Consider the following 17,433-nt stretch of genomic DNA (forward strand, 5'->3'; position numbering starts at 1 on the left):
TGAAAACTATGTCTTGAGATTTATCAGTATCTCAATTTTTACCCATTTCATGTGGGCTGCATTGATCTTTTCAGAGTGCTAATTTTTTTAATTGGGATGTTGTGTGGTACAAAAGTCTTATTGTATTACGTCAACAGAGTTACCTTTCTCAGCATTGTATATATAGATCAACCAACCAAAGTTGTGAAATCATCAAAAAACAGTATCAAGTTTGTCTGACAAAACTTTACAACCTAATTCCCACAACTTTTTATGAGGAAAGCAACTTCAAGGACACAGGTATAGAAAATGCAAAGCTTTTATTCACCACATAAAAGGAAACAACTAAACAACAACAACAAAAATCTATATATTAGTGTAAAAATCTTTTTTTCTCTACTCGCCAAATATGTACAGATCCCGTTTCCAAATAACAATAGTAAAAAAGAAGAAAAAACTACCAAGATTAGCAAGGAATTTAAAAAATGAATAAAAAGCATTTGACAGGGTTGTGTGTGGGTGGAGAGAGACAAAAACATACACATCCAAATCATTAAATCTATATCATAGTCACCAATATTTACTCCTTGGAAACAAAAATATGACCGGTTTCAGAGTAGCAGCCATGTTAGTCTGTATTCGCAAAAAGAAAAGGAGGACTTGTGGCACCTTAGAGACTAACCAATTTATTGTTACGACATTTATTTATATGTCAGGGGATTTCAGAGAAGTCTAAGGAAATTTAGTGCTCAAAAGCTCATTCATTTCTATGAGCACTTCACTCACCTTCACCTCCTTTGGGAAGCTCAGCTCAAGACTTTGCAAAGTGATTAGTGATTTCGCACCTTAAAGGCAGATTTTCTGAGAAGGCCCTTTGGCGTCGTGCCTCTTTCCCTCTACAAAAATGAATGCACCCTAAAACACTAGTCACCAGTGAAAATCTCACTGCCCCCAGACTCTGTAGTATGTTATCTACAATCTCTTGCTCCAAGTCTCAGGAGGAAGTAAAAATTAAATTACAAACAATGATGCCTGGATCCCCAGCTGGTGCCAACCAGCAGCAGTTGCACTGATGTTGACGGCATCAGCTGGGGATCTGGCCCTGCTAGAACAAACAGTGTCTCTTGCTTTGTTAGAGCAGATCACCGGCCCCCTCTCGACCAGTCTCCCTCCTCTGAGGGTGGCCTGGTTGCCTCCAGGCTATTTCATTGTTGTCCCGTCCCTTCGCCCCACCCCTCCCTTCCCTTGTCCATGTCAGTAGCAACTCCTACATCCAGTGTTCAGTTCACCCCAGTGCCATGACACCAAGGCACTATTTTCCCCCCAGTGTTAGTCCAGTCCAAGTGAAATTAAAATAATACAGAAGTCTGATCCCCAAAGCCAGTTCTGCCAAGTCCCTTTTGGAGTCATCCCCGCTGCAGGACGGCAGTGGGGAAGAAAGAAAGAAACAGCCTCCAAGGGATACAGAGGGGAAGAGTAAAAGAGGGAATGAGGGAAGGGAGGAGTAAGGAGCAAGGAAGGGTAGATGGGAAAAAAGGGAGTGAGAGAAAGAGGGATTGAGAGACGTAGAGGGGATGAGAGATGGTGACAAGAGAGAAAGTGAGAGAGGGACATGGAGTCTGTGTGTGAATGAGTGAGAGAAAGAGAGAGTGGGATAATGAAAAAAGGATGAATAGATAGAGAGAAGAAGAAATGTATCGATAGAAAGGGTCAGGAATGCCTGGAGAGAGAAGTGAGCTAGCTAGCTAGAGTGGCAGGCAGGCTGGCCAGCCAGGGATGGACAGATAGAGGTAGGGCCAGACACAAGGACAGATGCCCCTTAAGACGCCCCAGTAGAGAAGCTTCCAGTTCCCAGATCCAGCTCCCCACCCAAGCTCCTGCACAGACGACCCACAGCTGTAGCTGGAGAGATGCAGAATAGAAGCTGATGCCTGGGGGTCCACATGGGCTGGTGCCCCCTCTGCTCAGCTTGGCTCACACCATGTTGAGGGCGTCCTCAGACAGGAAGCGGTGGATGTGCTGGAAGGAGGGACGGTCCTTGGACTCGCGGACCCAGCAGCGCAGCATCACCTCATAGAGAGCCAGGGGGCAGGCAGGGGGCCGGGACAGGTATATCTGGGGGCAGAGAGGGGTCAGTGAGTGCCTATCCCACAAGCCAGCCAGCTGTCCCGCCCTGGTGCCAGATCAGAGCCAGCACACCTGTGACATAGTGTACCTCCATATTCACCCCTTGTATATGGTTATGATATATTACCAAGTATGCCTTGAGAGGTATCATTTGAAAAGTCATAACTTGCTGAACATCATTGTCCCATTAAAAGCTGTGTGTGTGATTGTAAACTGAGATTTTGCTACATGTTTGTTACTGAAACATATTGTGAGTCTGGCAAATGCCCACAGACTAGCTTCTCAGAAATCACAAGGGATTGTAAACAAAGGCCTTGCACGTCACCCCAAATGTCACGAACCAGAAGGTGCAAGCAAGAAATGTACAATTCACCTGAGAGATGCTTCGAACCTCACATACACAGGGGACTGCTTTGTCTACACCCCAGCAGGGCAGGTGGGGGGATGTTCCTCAAGGAGAGGAGGAGGATATAAAATAAGGGCATTACCATTTTGACACATGGACAGCAGATCATTTGGAAGACAAAGAGAAGAATAATTGAACTGTGTATTTGTGTGGGAGCGGGGAGAAGACTCACATTTCTAGGGTGCAAGGCTGGAGCTGCGGGTATTTGTGGGTGTCTCCCCGTGTACTATTCATGAGTGGCTGGGAGAGGATTCGTGTAACTTTGCTGGGTGCGACTTCACATGCTGATGACTGTGTGAGGGCAAAGTCTGGAGGGGCTCCCCTGAGCTGAGGGGGTGCAGAGATGCCACAGTCCAGGTTGTACCCTGGGGGATGTCACAACCTCCTAGAGGGTACAGGCCCAATTTCCACGCCCTGAGTCAACCCTGGAGCTGGAGGGAAGCCAGTGCCCCCTAGAGGGGAAAGACCCCATGTCCCATTCCCCTGCCCCCCTGAACCAGCCATTCCAATGCCAGGAACCGGATGGGAACTGGCGTCCCGGGGGGGGTGGGAATGCCCTGTCTCCAGTACCTGCTCGCCCTGGTCCCGGAAGAACTGCCCAGCATTCTCGATGACCTGCTCGTCGGTGAGCTGGCTGTAGGGTTGCTCCTGACACAGCATCAGCACCTCCCAGAGCGTCACCCCGAAGGCCCAGACATCGCTGGCCGTGGTGAACTTCCCCTGCATTGGGGGGCAGGGTTAGTGCGTGTGTGTACAAACCCCAAGATGGAACTCTTCCCCCCCATCCCAGTCCTCTTTCCCTGCTCCCTCCTCCTGCCCCATTCCCCTTTCCCTACCCAAATTCTTTCCTCCTCGGAGCTGTAATGAGGCATTTTAGCGCTCGGGGCAAGCAAGCATATTTGCGCCTCCTGGAGCTGATGTGTGGGGGGCGGGGGGGCACGCAGGGTCATGTGCCATACTCCTGCTTCCCATTTAGCACAGAGGTTTTCAAACTGTGGGATGCCCTTCCTCCCTGCCAGGGTGCACTCCACAGTTTAAAACAAATTACCTCCTGCCAGGAGCCAGTGGGTCAGAAGCTGGAGGAAGCCGACAAGCCTGCTCAGGCCCCTCCACTCTCTTCCCTACCCTGCTCCCCAGGCCGGGCCACCTCTGCTCACTCCCACACCATTCACTCCCTTTCCCCCTCTCTTCCAGCCTTTTCACCTTCTCTCCTTTCCACACTCCCCTTTTCCCCTCCCTTCCTCCTTCTCCCCGTCCACACTCCCCCGCTTTCCCTTTTCCCACTCCCTGTCCATTCCCCACTTCTACACTCCTCCCTTCTCCCCTAGACCCCGCCCTCTCTCCCCAACAGCCCCCCCTCCCCCCCAGGAGGATGCACTCTCAAGCCATCCAGCAAATGGGCTGCACACTGCGCCCCAGGATGCCGGCATAGTCCTCCCTCCACTAGCCCCACCCCTTTCCCCAGGCCCCACCCCCTCTGCACAAGACCCCGCCTCCGGTGGGGGGGGGGGTCTCACCATGAGGATGCACTCCCAGGCCATCCAGCGGATGGGCAGCACGGCGCGCCCCTGGATGCGGTAGTAGTCCCCCGAGTAGAGGTTGCGGCTCATGCCAAAGTCGGCGATCTTGATGGTGAAGCCCTCCCCCACCAGGCAATTGCGCGTGGCCAGATCCCGGTGCACGAAATTGAGAGAGGCCAGAAACTTCATCCCCGAGGCAATCTGAGCCGCCACGTGGACCAGCGTGGGGTAGCTGAACAGAACAGGAGGAGAGGTCAGAGATATTCCCAGCATGCACTGGGGCAGCTGAGCAGAAGAGCAGTGGGAAGGGATGTCGTCAGAGATATTCCCAGCATGCACTGAGGTAGACAAAGGGAGGGAACATCAGATATTCCCAGCATGCACTGGGACCCCCGAGCCCCACACCAGGGTGCAGGGTTGGCTGGGCTAGGCCTCCTTGGCCTGCCCTGGGGATAGTACCGGGGGGTACCTGATGGTGGGGGCATCGCTGGTGCTGCCCCCCAGCTTGTCCTCCAGCTCGTGGCTGCTGAGAAACTGGTTGAGGTCCCCGTTCTCCATGTACTCGGTGATCATGCACAGGGGGTCGTCCCGCACACACACGCCCAGCAGCCGCACGATGTTAGGGTCCTTCAGCCGTGACATGATCTTCACCTCCTTCAGGAAGTCGTTCCTTGGGGTGGGGGCAAAGGTCTCATCAGCACCCCATGGTGCACTCATAGAATCATAGAATCATAGAATATCAGGGTTGGAAGGGACCCCAGAAGGTCATCTAGTCCAACCCCCTGCTCAAAGCAGGACCAATTCCCAGTTAAATCATCCCAGCCAGGGCTTTGTCAAGCCTGACCTTAAAAACCTCTAAGGAAGGAGATTCTACCACCTCCCTAGGTAACGCATTCCAGTGTTTCACCACCCTCTTAGTGAAAAAGTTTTTCCTAATATCCAATCTAAACCTCCCCCACTGCAACTTGAGACCATTACTCCTCGTTCTGTCACGAGGGAATAATCCACGGCTGCACAAGCATCCCCCTCGTGCAACATTCTGGTGTTGCACATGCATCCCTGTCGCATGCTCACAATGGGACAGTCCAAGGGGCCACAAGCTACCTTCTCATGCAGTCATGATGAGCGAGCCATGGTGAAACGACCATCTGCCTTGTGCAAAGGAAGGTCTCTGGTGACACACCTGTCTCCCCCAGTACAACAGGATGTTCTGAGTTTGCACGCGCATTCCCTTCTTGTGCACTCACAGTGGATGGTCTGAGGTGTAAGAAGCATCCACCCCATGCAATGGGACATTCCGTGTTTGCACAATTGCCCCCCCTTCCCTGTGCACTCACAATAGATGGTTTGAGGTCACAGAAGCATCCTTCCTTGTGCATCGGGACGTGCCATGTTTGCACACGTGTCCCTCCTCTTGCACTCACAAGGGATGGCCTGAGGTCTCACAAGGAACTCTCCCTTTGCAGCAGGAGATCCTGTGTTTCCACGATCACTCCCCCCGTGTGCACGGAGATCCTCCATATTTGCACAAGCATCATCCCCCACCTCTCCCCCCCCCCACCCCACAACTCTCATGCACTCACCTGGCGTTCTTGGTAGCATCAGAGCGCAAGATTTTCACGGCCACCAGCAGGGGGCGCCCCTTGCGCACGTTGAATGGGAATTCCAGAATGGGCAGATCCTGGGGACTTTCCACCTCGCAGAGATGCACCTGAGGGCGGGTAGAGAGCAGCAGCCAATCAGCACCTGGCAGGGTCAGCCACATAACCCACCCACTAATACACCCTCCCTGGGACTCATCGCAGCCTCCCAGATCCTTCCGCCTATAAAATAGCCCCCCCCCCCCCCCGCTTCCTCAGAGCGGGGATGGGGAAAGAGGAGGAGGAAGGTGTGGAGGGGAAAACAGGTGTACCAAGAAAGACAGACAGAAACAAAGGGGAGTTGGGAAAAGAGATAGACAGAGAAGGTGAGAAAGTAAGAGTCAAGGCTGGTTGGAGGGAGAACGGACAGATGGATAGAGAGAAAGAAGAACGAAGAAGGGAAGAGAATAAAAGAACGAATTATGAAATAACACGAGAGGCTGAACCAAGGGAACGAACGAAAGAATGGAGGAAAACGAATGAAAGAACAAATGGATCAAATAACGCATAAACGAATGCACAGACGAACACACGCACGAATGAAAGAAACAAAAGAACAAAGAAAAACTACTGACTGAAGGAAAGAAGAAACAAATGAGTGAAGACGGCAAAGGAAGTACAAACTCATGAATGAAGTTATGATAAAAAGGAAATCACTACCAACTGAATAAAACCACGAATGAATGAATGGATGAAGGGAAGACTGAAAGGAGCAACGACTGCACTAGCGACAGAAAGAACAAAGGAACCGACAAATGCATAAACGAACAAGTGAACGACTAAATTAGTGAAAGACCAAAGGGGCAAACGAACACAAGACTGAGTGCCCGAGGCAAAGGCTGAACTCGTGAGTGGCAAAACCAACAGACGGAGGAATGAACGAAAGGCTCAGGGGAGGACCAAAGGAATGAAGAATGGAAGAACGGATGAAAGCACAACATGAAGGGCACAATGGGAGAATGAGCCGAAGTGAAAGCAGGCGGAAAGCTGGGACGGTGGCGGGGAAGGGAGGACGGCGCATGGGGTTCAGGGACCCACCTCTCCAAACTGCCCCTCCCCTAGCTTCTCCTTGAAGAGGAGACGCCCCCGGGGGAACTCCCCCAGGGCCATGTCCTTGCCGGCCAGCGCGTCCACGGCCACAGCAGGCACAGCGTAGGTGTTCCCGCCCGTCACCCCCTGCAGGTTGATAATGTCTGCCTCGGCGTAGTGCGGGACATTGTTCTGCGCCGCGGCCTGGCCCCCGGCAGGGTCTGGTTCCATGTAGTCGCCGCTGCAGGCTGCGGGGGGCAAAGAGACTGGGGGTTAGCGGGGATGTTCCTGTCAGTGGGGAGACCCTGATATGCTCCACCCCAGAGCTGGCTGCATCTCAGTGCTGGGATCCCTGTATAAACAGCTGCCCCATCCAAGAACTGGCTGTCTCTCAGCGACGGATGTGGGATCTCTGTATAAACAGCCACTCCACTCCAGAGGTGGCTGCAACTCAATGCCAGACAAGGGATCCATGTATGAACAGCTGCCCCAGCCCGGAAGCGGTTGCATATCAGGCAAGGGATCCTTCTGCAGCGTCGTTATGTGTGAATGCGCCCCACCCCAGAGCCAGCTGCATCCTGGCATCAGGATGAGGAGTCCTGCAGAGCTGAAGGTACAATGTTATCTCTTATCAAAGCCCCGACCCCTCCCGGTCCCATAAGCCAAAGCAGAGAGGTTCATGGGAGTAGAGGGCCACGGGTCAATGCCAACCTGGGTTATGCATGCAGACAGGGTGGAAGGTCGGACAGGTGGGAAGCAGAGAGCGCCCCCTAGAGGGGGACAGAGGAATGCAGCCCACTAGCTGCTGCGCTCCCAGGTCGGGCCGCCACGTGGCGCCCTCCTTACCATCTGTGTTGATTGGCTTAGCCCCGTCGGCTGGCGGGCGAGCGAGCCCTCCCATTGGCTGGGCGTATGTGGCCAGGAAGAGCCGATAGGCCGGGTTGTTGAGCAGCAGAGCTGTCGGGAGAAGGGGATGTGGGGCGGGGATGGGAGGGAGAGACAAGCGGATGGATGAGAACGGACTGACAGACGCACACGAGAGGGGTGGGGCATGGGGAAGGGGGTGGGGCTGCATTATGCTCCTCCCCTTTAGACCCCATCTTTCCCGAGACAATGGAAGGGAGACAGACATTCCTGACACATGAGGGTAATAAAGCCAGGCCCCTTCTCTGGGGCAATAGAACCCAGGAGTCCTGGCTCCCAGCCCCATGGCTCTAAGCACTAGACCCCACTCCCCTCCCAGAGCCGGGCGTCAGTCACTCTCTGTGGCCATGGATGGGGGAGGACACACAGGATGAGATGTGATGGGAGGGGTAAACACAGCAGGATGGGGGAGGGGGTCCCAAATCTGCAGCTGAGGGGGGAGGGACAGCACCAGAGAAGGGGGCATGGGAGGAAGCTGCCTCCCCCTTCCATCTCTCTGCCCACCATGGATTTTCCCTCCATCCATCTTTCCTTCCTGGCTTTCTCTGTCCCCTTCCTGCAGCCCTCCTGCTCTCTGCCACGGGCCTCCTTTCCTCCATCTGGCCCTTCCCCATTCACACTCTCCATGACCCTCTCTCTCTCATTCCTGCTCTTTCTTCCTCCTCCACCCCCTGAAATCCCTGCATCTCGCCACTTCTTGGTCTCTGCCTTTCCCTCCCTCCCTTTTCTGCCCACTTCTCCATTTCTCCCTCGATCCGTCAGCCAATCATCCTGCTATCTATCGCTTCATCCCTCCATCTGTCCATATGTCCATCCATCCATTTATCCATCCATCTCGCCATCCCTTCATCCATCTGTCCATCATCCAGACATCTGCCCCTTCATCCACCTGTCCATCATCCATCCATCCACCTATTTATTCATCCACCTGTCAGCCCATCCATCCATGTGGTCATCCATGCATCCACCTATTTGTCCATCCATCAGTCCCTTCATCCGCCGGTCCACCATCCAGCCATATATCCATCCCTTCATCCTCCCGTCAGTCTATCCATCCATCCATCCACTCATATGGCCATCCATCTGCACATTTTCCTGTCTGTGCACCTATCCATCCACCCATCAATCCATACAGTCATCCGCCTGTCCGTCCGTCCGTCCATCCACCCACCCACCCCTCCATCTCGTCATCCATCCATTTGCCTGTCCACCCATCTGTCTATCTGCCTGTCAACCTATCCACCTCTTTCTCCCACCCCTTCCATCTACCATCCTGTCCCCTTGGCCTTGGCTCTCCATGCTTGGATGGATCCTCTCTCTCCCCATGGCATGGCTGGTGGGTCCCTCCGATTCCCTGCCCCTCACCAGAGTTCTCGGCACCATGGGGAAGCTCGGGCAATTTCATGCGGGCACGGCTGGGCTCCTGATACTCGGTCTCCCCCGAGTGGATGCGCTCGTAGCGGTTCGAGTGGCGTTGGGAGCCCATCGTGTTGTTGATGACGATGGTGTCACCCGGGACCGACAAGTGCACGGTCAGGTCATCGTCGGAGATTCGCCGCTGGGCCTGAGGGGGGCAGCAGAGAGATCACACCAGCCCTTGACACTGACCACAACACCCCACTCCCCCCCCACCCAGGGTAAGGAATGAACCCAGGAGTCCTGGCTCCCAGCCCCTGCTGCTGTAACCCATTAGACCCCAATCCCAACCCCCAGAGCTTGGCCAGAACCCAGGTGTCCTGATTCATGTCTGCCCCACAAAATGTAGGAGCAGCAAGCGTGTTAAGGAATATATAGGTATATGCTCTGTAATGCCACCGAATGGCAAATATAACACACACTCACATCCCTATCCAGCTCTGCCAGGGCCCCTCAATCCCAACCTGCAGCCCCCTGGCCCCATCTCACTTACTTTCCCCAGGATCTTTTTCCAGTATTGCCTCCAAAGGATGAGGAAGATGACGACCAATAGCAGCAGGATGATGGCCACCAGGCAGCCAATCAGAATGGAGGTATTGCTGTTATCATCCTTGGCGATTGGCTGGCCAGATTTGGACTCTCCTTGGACCTCGAGGTCTGAAATGTAGAGAGAAAAGGAGAAAATTTGGGACCAGTCTCAGTGGGCGGATCCCAGGGAAGAAGGCCACAGTAACCGCGTGCACTGTCCCACCCCTTGCCGAGTGGCTTACCCTGTATGCATCCGATGAAGTGAGCTGTAGCTCACGAAAGCTTATGCTCAAATAAATTGGTTAGTCTCTAAGGTGCCACAAGTACTCCTTTTCTTTTTGCGAATACAGACTAACGTGACTGTTACTCTGAAACTTACCCTGGAGTGTGAGGTTGGACGTGACCCCAGTGTCTCTGTGAAGTGGGGAGCCAGGGTCTTCCAGAACAGGGGGGGCTGCAGCACCCCTGCCCGAGGGCCGGGGGCCAGCCATCGGGGGCCAGTGGCTTGTTCCAGAAATGGACACGTTGTCCACCACATCTGGGGAAAGAGAGGGAGCGAATGAATGGATGACAAATGAAAGAATGAACTCAGGAACACACTAATTGAAGAACGAGAGGGGGTAAAAGAAGAACCAGTGAGTTAACCATCAACAAGAACCAACTAATTAATGAGTGAGAGAACTATCAATGAAAGAACAAAATAAAGAGCTAATGAACCAACAAAGCAATGCACCAATCAACATGACCAACCAACCAACTAACCCACCTACCATCCAGCCCACCACAAATGAACCAAAGTAACCAACACATTAAACAATGGCATAACCAACCAATCAAAGCACAAGCCAACCAACCAACTCATTAAGGAACTGACCAGCCAATGAACCCAACAAATGAACTAAACTAACCAACCAACAAGCCAATCAAAAAGCTTACCAAACAGCTAACCAATGAACTAGCCGACCAACCAGCAAAATTCACCAGACAACCAATCAACCAGGCCACAAGTCAACTAACCATCAGCCAGCCAGCCAACCAGCGAACTAACCAACTAATGAAGGAAAACACGGAAAAACTCACAAAAGAAAGACTGACTAATTAATGAAAGATTTAATGAAATAAATAATGAGCGAACCTACAAAAAAATTTGCCAAAGACCCTGAATGAACAAATGAGCTAACAAACTAATTGATTAATGGATGAGCTAACGAACGAACCCAACTCACCTGAGAGGAAGGCGATCTCACTGAAGAGCATCCAAGTGCTGGAGAAGTGGAAGTGGCATTGTAGGAATCGCCCAAGGTGCCCCTCCAGGGGCACAGTGACTGACCGGGCACTGGGGTCCTTGACGTCCACGGCCAGCATGTGGGAGACGAGTTCAGGCTCCCAGGCTGTGGGGAGGCTGCGTTTGAACCTGCAATCCACCTGCCGGAATATGCTCACCCCCCGCGTGTGCATGTTATTGCAGTGGACCTGGGGGAAGAAGGAGGGTCAGCCACGGAGAGGACACCAGCGCCCCATAGAGGGCAAATTCCCGCATTCCTGCACCCTTGAGCCAGCCAGTTCTTCCACTCTGGGGCAGGATGGGAGCCGGCGCCCCATAGAGGGGACAGGCCCCGTGTCCCATTCCCCATTCCCTTGAGCCAGCCAGTCCCTGTCCTGGGGCCGGATGGAAGCTGGAGCCCCATAGAGGGAAAAGGCCCCATATCCCATTCCCCACCCACCTGAGCCAGACAGTCCCCCGCCCTGGGGCCAGATCGCAGCCAGTGCCACCTAGAGGGGACAGGCCCCGTGTCCCGGTACCTTCATGTAAGTGAAGGCCCGCAGGCTGTCGAACTCGAACTCCATCTCCATGTAGCCTTTGGGGAAGGAGTCATTTCTCCAGCCCACGTAGTCGTAACCCGGCCAGACCCGCAGCTCCTTAGTCTGGGTGAAGTCGTCCAGCCCCACCACGCCATCCGTCAGCTGCCCCAGCCCCCCAAACTGCAGTCTGCCAGGAGGAGACATAGCACCATGGACAGGGGTAATGCCAGCTCCCCACCAGCCCTGAGTCAGGTGCTGCACTGGGAGGGGGATGGCCCCCAGGGGTCCCTCCAGACCCATAGGAGGGGGACTGGCTGGGACTCCTGGGTTCTGGCACTGAGGGAGTGAGATGGGGGAGACCAATGTATCAGGCTGGTACACTGGGGAACAGGAAGGGGGACCTACAGGAGAAGTCAATACACCCATCTTCCAATCTATCCATCCACCCACCAGATCCATCCACCCATCTACTCATCTAGTCACCAGATCCATCCAACCATCCACCTACCAGATCCACCCATCTTCCGGTCTATCCATCCACCCACCAGATCCATCTGATCTATCCATCCGCCCACCAGATCCTTCCACCTTCCGGTCAATCCATCCGCCCACCAGGTCCATTCATTTTCAGGTCTATCTATCCATCCATCCATCATCAGATCTATCTTTCCATTCATCCGTCAAACCATCTTCAGTTCTACCTTGTCAGATACATCCATCCACTCATTCTCTGGCCTGCCTATCCATTTACTCACTCATTCTCAGATCTAGCTGAGGGGGAAGGGGATTGTTTAGGGGACCAGGCAGGGGGTCAGGGGCCGGCAGAGTGTTTGTTTAGGGGTTTGGGTGGGGGTTCACCAGGGGGGGACATGGGAGTCAGTGGGGATGGGGGCCAGGGGACAAGGGTGGGAGGGCCAGCAGAGAGTGGAGTAGGGTGTGAAGGGGCGGATCAATGGGGGTGGGGGTGGGGGACGGGTATGGGGGGCAGTATAAACTCACTTGCTGACACTGTAGCCGTCATAGGTGGAGTCGTTGAGGTAGACAGGCTCCGACTGGAGGACCATGGTCTGGCCCAGGGGGGCGGTGTAGGACTGCAGCCCGTCTGCAGCGGGAGACACAGAGGGATGTGCGTCAGCCACCTTGACCCACACGATGTGGGGCGGGGGGGGCGGGAAGGTAGAGCGAAGTAGGGGGTGGGGGGCAGGGAACCTCACCGCGCCAGATGCAGCCGTACAGCTCCACGCGCAGGCAGACGCTCATGACGCGGTCGGCGCGGGGGTAGAAGCGCACGTAGCGGGCGATGATGGGCGGCCCCAGGTCCTTCAGAACCACCTCGTTGGTGTTCTCGTTCCCAGAGATCACCTGGGCCGGGAGGGGTTAATCACTCCCGGAGCCGGAGCCCCGCCCCTCGCGCCAGCCCCACCCACCCCATTGGGACCTCCCCCACGGCCAGACATCACAGCCCTGGGCCCTATCACATCACAGCACAACATCACATGACACCATGGTGTTGCCACCCTCCACCCCCCCCATTTGATGTCAGCGTTGTCGGATTGTGACATCACAGCCTAGAGTAATGTCATCACCCTCTTGCAGGAGCCGGATGATCCCTGTAACACTGTGACCCCCACCGTGACTGGTGTCCTCAGAGTCACATGGTAGGAGGATGTCACAGGCAGGTGGACAATGACTATGTCTGAAGGGGCAATGACATCACAGAGATGACTGTGATGTCACAAGCGGGCATGATGTGACATACAAGGGGTTTTGGTGTTACAGACAAGTCATGATGTCAAAGTCGCATTGAGGAGACCTCACAGAGGGTCATGAGGTCACAGACAATGATGTCACAGGGAGCCGTGACATCACAGGACGACAGTTATGATGTCACGGGGGTGGCGAGAGAAGGGGAAAGTCCAGCATGACGGAGCCTGGGCATGAACCTACCTTCCCCAACTCACTGCCCCCCTCCCTCCATTGCCACCCCTCCTGCCGCTGTCCCCTCACCACACCCGCCCCCCGCAGCCCCATTGCCCCTCCACCCCCTCATCTGCCTCCCTTCCCCTTCCCATGCCCCTCCCCGCACACCCTGCTGCCCCAGCAGTCTGTCCCCTTTGCCCCTCCCCACATCCTCCCCCTACCCTCGCTGCCCCAGCGGTCCCGCCAGGCGAGCCAGTGGTGCTGGTCACGGCTGTAGCGGAGGCGGTAGCCCCGGGCAAACTCCTTGCCGTGGCCCCCGGCGTGGCGGCCCTGGGTGCCCACCAGGGTCAGGAAGTGCAGACGCCGCAGGTCGACCTCCAGGAACTCGGCGTCGTTGGGATAAACGGGCCCCCGCCGGGCACCACGCCCCGTCCCCCGTCGCTCGTGTCCAGCCTGCGCCCGGGGACATGACCCACAACGGGGGGGTTAGCCCCGGGGATATTGTAGGGTCTCTCGGAAATGCTGGGGCTGCGCGGGCCACTTGGTTACCGTTGGGTCTCCGATAAGATTTGGGGCCGGGTTGTTATTGTAGGGGTGCCCCACAGTCCTACATAGGCCCATTTGTTATCCTAGCATCTTTGATACGCACCCGGGTCGCTTTGTTCTTGTAGGGTCTCTCAGGAGATCTGGGCTGGTTTGTTCTTGTAGGGTTTCTCAGGAGATCTGGGGCTGGTTTATTCTTGTAGGGTTTCTCAGGAGATCTGGGGCTGGTTTATTCTTGTAGGGTCTCTCAGGAGATCTGGGGCTGGTTTATTCTTGTAGGGTCTCTCAGGAGATCTGGGGCTGGTTTATTCTTGTAGGGTTTCTCAGGAGATCTGGGGCTGGTTTATTCTTGTAGGGTTTCTCAGGAGATCTGGGGCTGGTTTATTCTTGTAGGGTTTCTCAGGAGATCTGGGGCTGGTTTATTCTTGTAGGGTTTCTCAGGAGATCTGGGGCTGGTTTATTCTTGTAGGGTTTCTCAGGAGATCTGGGGCTGGTTTATTCTTGTAGGGTTTCTCAGGATCTGGGGCTGGTTTGTTATTGTAGAATAAGAGCTGGGGCTGATTTGTTCTTTTAGGATCTCTCAGGAGATCTGGGGCTGGTTTGTTCTTGTAGGGTTTCTCAAGATCTGGGGCTGGTTTGTTTTTGTAGGGTAAGAGCTGGGGCTGGTTTGTTCTTATAGATTCATAGATATTAAGGTCAGAAGGGACCATTATGATCATCTAGTCCGACCTCCCTGCACAACGCAGGCCACAGAATCTCACCCACCCACTCCTGCAAAAAAACCTCTCACCTATGTCTGAGCTACTGAAGTCCTCAAATCGTGGTTTAAAGACTTCAAGGAGCAGAGAATCCTCCAGCAAGTGACCCGTGCCCCATGCTACAGAGGAAGGCGAAAACCCCCAGGGCCTCTTCCAATCTGCCCTGGAGGAAAATTCCTTCCCAACCCCAAATATGGCGATCAGCTGAACCCGGAGCATGTGGGCAAGACTCACCAGCCGGATACCCAGGAAAGACTTCTCTGTAGTAACTCAGATCCCACCCCATCTAACATCCCATCACAGGCCATTGGGCCTATTTACCATGAATAGTTAAAGATCAATGAATTGTCAAAATCATGTTATCCCATCATACCATCTCCTCCATGAAATTATCGAGTCTAATCTTAAAGCCAGATAGGTTTTTTGCCCCCACTGCTTCTTGTAGGGTCTCTCAGGAGTTCTGGGGCTAGTTTGTTACTGTAGGGTAAGAGCTGGGGCTGGTTTGTTCTTGTAGGGTCTCTCAGGAGATCTGGGGCTGGTTTGTTATTGGAGGGTAAGAGCTGGGGCTGGTTTGTTCTTGTAGGGTCTCTCAGGAGATCTGGGGCTGGTTTGTTCTTGGAGGGTCTCCCTGGAAGGCTGAGACATCTCGCAGTGGGGCGGGGAGGAGAGACACTCACCGGCTGTGCTTGGCGGCCGTGGAGTCAGACCAGGCACTCGAGGCAGATAGATCCTCGTCGGGGATGGTTCGATCCTGCATGCCCAGCGCGTAGCGACACTTGGCTGCAGAGAGAGAGCGAATGGGGAGTGGCTCCTATACACCCTCTATAGCCCACCCAGCCACTACACATCCCTGATAGCCCACCCAGGCCCTATATACCCCTATAGTCCACTAAGGACCTATACACCCTGATAGTCCACTAAGGCCCTATAAACTCACCTATAGCTCACCTGGCCCCAATACACCCCTAAAACCCACCCAGGCCCTAGACTCCCCCCAGCCATACATCCTAATAGACCACCTGGGCCTATAGATCCCCTATAGCCCACCCGGGCCCTATAAGCTCATCCATAGCTTGTCTGCCCTTTATGTTCACTCTACCTGGCCCATATAGCGCTTCCAGCCCCTATACACCCCACCAACCCCCTATACCTGCCCCTATATCTCCTCTACATTCCCCCTCATATCCTATTCATCACGTCCATATGACCCCTAGAGCCCTCCTCCCACCCCATCCTCCAGTCCCCTTACCTATCCCCCCCTCCGCGGCCCCCAGCCCAATCCATTCCCCCATAGCCTGAGGCAGACAGACTGTGGGGGGTAACGTGGCCCAGCTGGGACCCCTGGGTTGGGGAGCAGGGCTTGCGGGGGGGGGGATGGGTCTTCTAGCAGCAAGTAGGGGGAGGAGAAAGGGGAGAGTCCCCAATCTGGCCACCAGGGGGCACCCCAGCCCCACACATGAGCCAAGCCACTTGGCCATGGCCCTGTCCTGCTGCTTTCCTGCTTCCCCACTCACCCCTCCCCTCCCCTCCCCACTCACCCCTCCCCTCCCCACTCACCCCTCCCCACTCACCCCTCCCCTCCCCACTCACCCCTCCCCTCCCTTCCCCACTCACCCCTCCCCACTCACCCCTCCCCTCCCTTCCCCACTCACCCCTCCCCTCCCCACTCACCTTTCCTCTCCCCTCCCCTCCCCACTCACCCCTCCCCTCCCCTCCCTTCCCCACTCACCCCTCCCCTCCCCACTCACCCCTCCCCTCCCCTCCCTTCCCCACTCACCCCTCCCCTCCCCACTCACCTTTCCCCTCCCCTTCCTTCCCCACTCACCCCTCCCTTCCCCACTCACCTTTCCCCTCCCCATCTTAGTGCTGGGCAAACCTTCCCTTTGCAGAGAGCTGTTCTGGGTAGCTGTTCCCCAGTCCCTCCCCTCCCCACTCACCCCTCCCCTCCCTTCCCCATGCACCTTTCCCCTCCCCTCCCTCCCCTCCCCTCCCCACTCACTCCTCCCTTCCCTCCCCTCCCCTCCCCACTCACTCCTCCCTTCCCTTCCCCACCTCACCCCTCCCCTCCCCACTCATCTTTCCCCTCCCTTCCCCACTCACCCCACCCCTCCCCTCCCCTCCCGGCTCATGCAGCCCGTGCCCCGCCCCCGCTCCCATCCAGGAGCACCCGACACCCAGAACTTCTCTCCTCGCCCGGGGCCCAGCTGGAGGGGCAGGTGTGGAGGGACCCGAGTCCAGGCCAGGCTGGGGGCGGGGGGGGGGGAGTGTCAGGGATTCCCCTCCCGCCTGTGCCCGGGGTGAGGAATTGGGGGGGCCCCCAGGAGGGCTGAGGAGCCGCGGGGCATTTCTCACTCTGTGTGTGTGAGTGTGAGAGACGCTCCCCTGCGGGCGGGAATCAGATCCGTGCTGTGCCTTAGCGTGTACGGAGCATGTTCCTGCGGGTGCGAACACGCATGTTTCAGTGCGCACAAAGTCCGACGGCGAACACGGTTTGCATGGGGGGGGGGGGGTGCCCCCTGCTGGGGGAGGGGGGATATGACCTGCTCCCCTTTCACCCATCCCCTGCTCCTCCCACTCCTCCACACCCCGCACCCCCTCCCCTGCTCACCCCCATCCCCCCCCAACCCCCCCATCCCGTTTCCCCCCCGCACACACCCGACTCCTATTCCAGCACCCGTTTCCCAGCCCATCCCCCGTACCCAGCGCCCCCCGCACTCCCTGCGCCCCGTCCCCCGCTCCCCTCGCACCCCATCCCCCGCTCCCCCCCATTCTCTCCCCTCCCCCCCCCAAACACACACACCACCCCCCGCGGGCACTTGGTTTACTCTGAGATAGCGCGT

At 55.6% G+C, this 17,433-nt stretch overlaps 1 protein-coding gene across 1 annotated transcript in view; it reads right to left on the reverse strand.

Moving 5' to 3' along the window:
• Positions 1–282: 282 nt before the first annotated feature.
• The window catches only part of DDR1 (discoidin domain receptor tyrosine kinase 1), a 30,107-nt gene continuing 12,956 nt past the window's right edge, over positions 283–17,433 (reverse strand). The window contains 18 exon segments of the mRNA XM_073310937.1: positions 283–2,094; positions 3,083–3,232; positions 4,030–4,264; positions 4,502–4,702; positions 5,616–5,743; positions 6,711–6,949; positions 7,548–7,658; positions 8,991–9,189; positions 9,535–9,698; positions 9,949–10,107; positions 10,796–11,042; positions 11,373–11,559; positions 12,372–12,474; positions 12,587–12,733; positions 13,514–13,697; positions 13,699–13,728; positions 13,730–13,745; positions 15,271–15,373. Coding sequence (XP_073167038.1) covers positions 1,954–2,094; positions 3,083–3,232; positions 4,030–4,264; positions 4,502–4,702; positions 5,616–5,743; positions 6,711–6,949; positions 7,548–7,658; positions 8,991–9,189; positions 9,535–9,698; positions 9,949–10,107; positions 10,796–11,042; positions 11,373–11,559; positions 12,372–12,474; positions 12,587–12,733; positions 13,514–13,697; positions 13,699–13,728; positions 13,730–13,745; positions 15,271–15,373 — 2,744 coding nt within the window. The 3' untranslated portion in view covers positions 283–1,953.

This window comes from Lepidochelys kempii, chromosome 14 (assembly GCF_965140265.1).
Source record: "Lepidochelys kempii isolate rLepKem1 chromosome 14, rLepKem1.hap2, whole genome shotgun sequence".
Lineage (NCBI taxonomy): Eukaryota > Metazoa > Chordata > Testudines > Cheloniidae > Lepidochelys > Lepidochelys kempii.